At 64.2% G+C, this 3,459-nt stretch overlaps 1 protein-coding gene across 2 annotated transcripts in view; it reads right to left on the bottom strand.

Moving 5' to 3' along the window:
* The window catches only part of LAPTM5 (lysosomal protein transmembrane 5), a 27,120-nt gene extending 25,801 nt beyond the window's left edge, over positions 1 to 1,319 (bottom strand). The window contains exon 1 of one of the 2 annotated variants that reach the window (XM_027767182.1): positions 1,163 to 1,319. In XM_027767182.1, coding sequence (XP_027622983.1) covers positions 1,163 to 1,249 — 87 coding nt within the window. In that variant the 5' untranslated portion in view covers positions 1,250 to 1,319. The remainder of the gene's footprint in view (positions 1 to 1,162) is intronic. The other variant, XM_006165689.3, reaches the window with a different exon arrangement.
* Between the last annotated feature and the right edge of the window lie 2,140 nt (positions 1,320 to 3,459).

Genomic DNA, 3,459 nt, shown 5'->3' with positions numbered 1-3,459 from the left:
CCGGAAGCCCCGGTGCCGGAACAGCCCGGGCGGCCGCTGGCTCCTGCACTGGCAGGACCCGGGCATGACGTCCGCTGAGCTCCTCCCGAGGCCAGCGTCCCAGCCTCCGACAGCCTGGCTCCAGGGCCGTGTGGGACCCTTGCTGGGGCAAACCACTGTGAGGCACGCAGGGCTTCAGAGCTGTTAACTCCACGTCCTCACAGCACCCCTACCAGATAGGCACTGTTCTTCTCACCCCCATCTTTTTCAGATAAAGAAACTGAGGCTCCTCGCGAGAGGTTATGTAAGTCGCCTAAGGCTGCACAGCGAGGCCACGGGAAGCCAGGGGTTGCAGGCGGGGGCCTGTGTGCAGAGGCCGTGTGCTAACCACCGAGCGGGCTCCAATGGCACGCTCTCACCATAGCCTGCACCCAGCCTGCGGCAGGAAGCAGAGGCAGAGCCCCCGCCGCGGGTCTGTGCTCATTTTGAGGAAGCTCTTCCCAGCTCAGAGAGAACTGCTCACCCAGCCCTGAGTCAGCCCCAGAGGAAGCCTGGGTCTGGGGGAGCTGGGTGTGGCTGGGTGTTGGGGGTGGAGGCGGGCCACCAGGACAGAGCAGGGACCCCAGCCTTCAGTCCCTTGGCAGTGGGGAGTCAGCCGCTGAGTTCGCAGGAGACAGACTCCCTCCTGCCTGCATTCCAGGCGCCTCCTAAGAGAATCACAGAGGCCGCTGCCTCAGTTTCCCCACAGGACCTGGGGCTGGGCACCCTCTCCCCATTAGCACAAGATCCCGGGTTCCCGTGTTGTGGCAAGGGCAGGGGTGCAGCTGAGCTGGAAGCCAGGGGACCCCCGCTCTGCCTCCCCACCGTCTCCTCCCCTCAGCACTCACGCCCCGGGCAGGCCAAGGGAGATGCACGACCCACACCCTGGAAGCAGCCCCGGCCCACGAGCACCTCTCTGGAGAGGGCCCCGGGGCGTGTGCACACCACCACCCTGCCCATTTCACGGAGGCAGAGCCCGAGCCCCAGGCCAGGAGTGGGCTCCTACCCACCACCACTCACTGACAGAGGGGAGGGGTGGGCCGGGGCCACGGAGGCAGGAGGCAGCAGTCTCCCCACTGCAGGGCTCCACGCACGTGCACACGCACACGCACACGCACACAGCCCAGGGCTCCTGCGCACTCACCACGTGGTAGACGGCCAGGGCGATGGTGGCGATGCGCACACTGAGGCAGCAGCAGGTCTGGCTGACGGCGGCCGTGCGGGGGGCCATGGTGCTGCTGCCGCGTCCCCTCCTCTGAGGCTCTGAGGGGAGAGCCAGCTCCTGGACAGGCAGAAAAGGGGAAGCCACGCTGCCCTCCTCACTTCCTTCCTGCCCCAGCCTCGGGGCGGGCTGCCACAGGGGGGCGGGGCAGTGGGAGGGAGCGGGGAAGGGCCGCGGCCTGCCTCGAGGACCCTGCGCTGCCAGGCCCCTGCCCCTACCCCATGCCAGGGCTGGGTTCCAGCATTTCGTGTGTCCTGCCTACCCCGTGCCACCAGCACCCTGGGAGCAGAGTCCAGATAAAGTAACAGGTCCGGTGAGGTTGGGGCCCTCACCCAGAGTCTCACTGTGGTTAGTGCTGGTGGTAGGATTCGAACCCAGATCCACCTGGCTGCCAAACAGTTGTCTAGTAAGGATCTCCTGAGTGTTCTGAGCACCCCCCAGGAGCCCTGGAGGGGAGTAAAGTGACTATGCCCATTCTACAGAGGAGTAAGCTGACGCAGAGCGGGGCAGTGTCCCAGGTCCCCAGCCAGCCGGAGGCTTGACCTGAGGCTTCTAGGCAGCCTCCAGGGCTGTGTCCCTGCCTCCACCCCACCAGCCTCCGAGAGGAGCAGGCGCTTCCTGAGCTCAGGGCTCCGAACCGGGATGGACGGGGAGTAACTACTGAGCACATCCCTTGTCGCTGTGCTGGGCTCCCCTTCCAGCTGGCCATCAATTCTGGGGGCGACCCACAAGGCTCTCAGTCGAAAATCCCTTGCGAGCCTCCAGGCTCCCTGACAATCACAGGAAATCAGGGTCTTCTTCCCTCACCTTCGGGGACGGTTGATTCCTGAGAGGGTGCCCCTGGGTCGAGCTCCCCTTCCCGGGGTTGGGGGGCAGTTTTCCACATGGCGGTGGAGGCGGGACACCGAGCAGGGGCGTGGCTCCCGGAGGAAGCCCTGCGTCACCCTGAGTCAGGCTCGCCTGCAAAGCCAAGCCCCAGCGCGAGCAGAGGGCCCTCCCTGAGCGCCCAGAGTCCCTGGTCACTCCTGCAGTTTGAGAGTCTGCCTGGGGAGAGGTTAGCCCTGGGGAGTCACCCTGCTGGACACGAGAGCTGGCCGCTGGGCTGGATCCGACGATGAGAACAGAGGCCTGCGAGCTTGGGGCTCCTGGGAGACCCAGCTAGTCCCTTTCCTACTTCACTCTCAAGCCTCTTTCTGGTCCTCTATGGCCACACTGAGCCCTGACATCACAGGAAGGCGTGCGGCACAGAACTTGGGCTCTGCAGCTGCAGAGTGTGGGTTCAATCCTGGCCCCCCAGCTGGGCATCCACTGGAGACCGGGAAGCCAGGTCAGCAGGGCCTGGGCCAGGCTGGGGAGCGGGGCATCCACTGTGCTGGGAGATGCCTCAGTGTAATAACGGCAGCCATCGGGACCAGCAGACGGAGTAATGGTGGTGTTGCTAGACTCCCAGATGGCCGACCGAGGTTCAAGTCCTGGACCCAGTGCCTCGAAACTCACACCACATGCATGTATGCACCGAAGATCCCGAGAGGAGAATGAAGAGAGTGCGGCGTGGCCATCCCCTGGGGGGTGATCTCTCGCTTTCTGTCTCTGTCTCCCTGGTGAGTGCACGTGCCCTATAGCAGAAATCTCTTTTTAAAAATACATAAATAATAAATAGTAAGTAAAAAATGAATAAATCGATGGCAGCAGCCAGTCGCCTTGTGACGGGAGAGCAGAGGGGCCTACTGCGCCCCTGGCGTGAAAGCCCGTCTTGCCCAGCCCCTCCTGTTGGCAGTGATAACCCACTTCACGCGCATCGTGGGAACGCACGTGACTCGCCCAGCTCTGTGACCGCCGGCTCCGTCGCAGACCGTCTGACATTACAACGGGTACACGGAAAGGGACACGCAGCGAGTCGGTTACAAAGCACATTCGGCAAGCAGCGGCCCGGGGGCCCGGGGGCGGCAGCCGCGAGGCAGAGTGGGCTGCATGGGGACCCCGGCCCCTGCTTGGCCGCTGTGCGCTCTCAGACAAGGTGCCCCGTCTCTCCGCCTTATTGTTCCACCTCCACAAAACGGGGGCGCAGGGCGGGCAGGATTTTTCCTGTCAAGTCTGTGGCCAAGATGAAGGGGTCACGTGAAGGCATCTGCTTCCGCTTTCCAGCCACCCTGCCCCCACCTCAGCTGTGCTCCCCCTCTCTCCCCGTCTCTCTCCCCGTCTCTCCCCCTCTCTCCCCC

Source organism: Tupaia chinensis, unplaced genomic scaffold, assembly GCF_000334495.1.
Source record: "Tupaia chinensis unplaced genomic scaffold, TupChi_1.0 Scaffold143993_1, whole genome shotgun sequence".
NCBI lineage: Eukaryota > Metazoa > Chordata > Mammalia > Scandentia > Tupaiidae > Tupaia > Tupaia belangeri.
The sequence above is the reverse complement of the archived record's forward strand: the minus strand, read 5'-3'. Positions and strand labels throughout refer to the sequence as shown.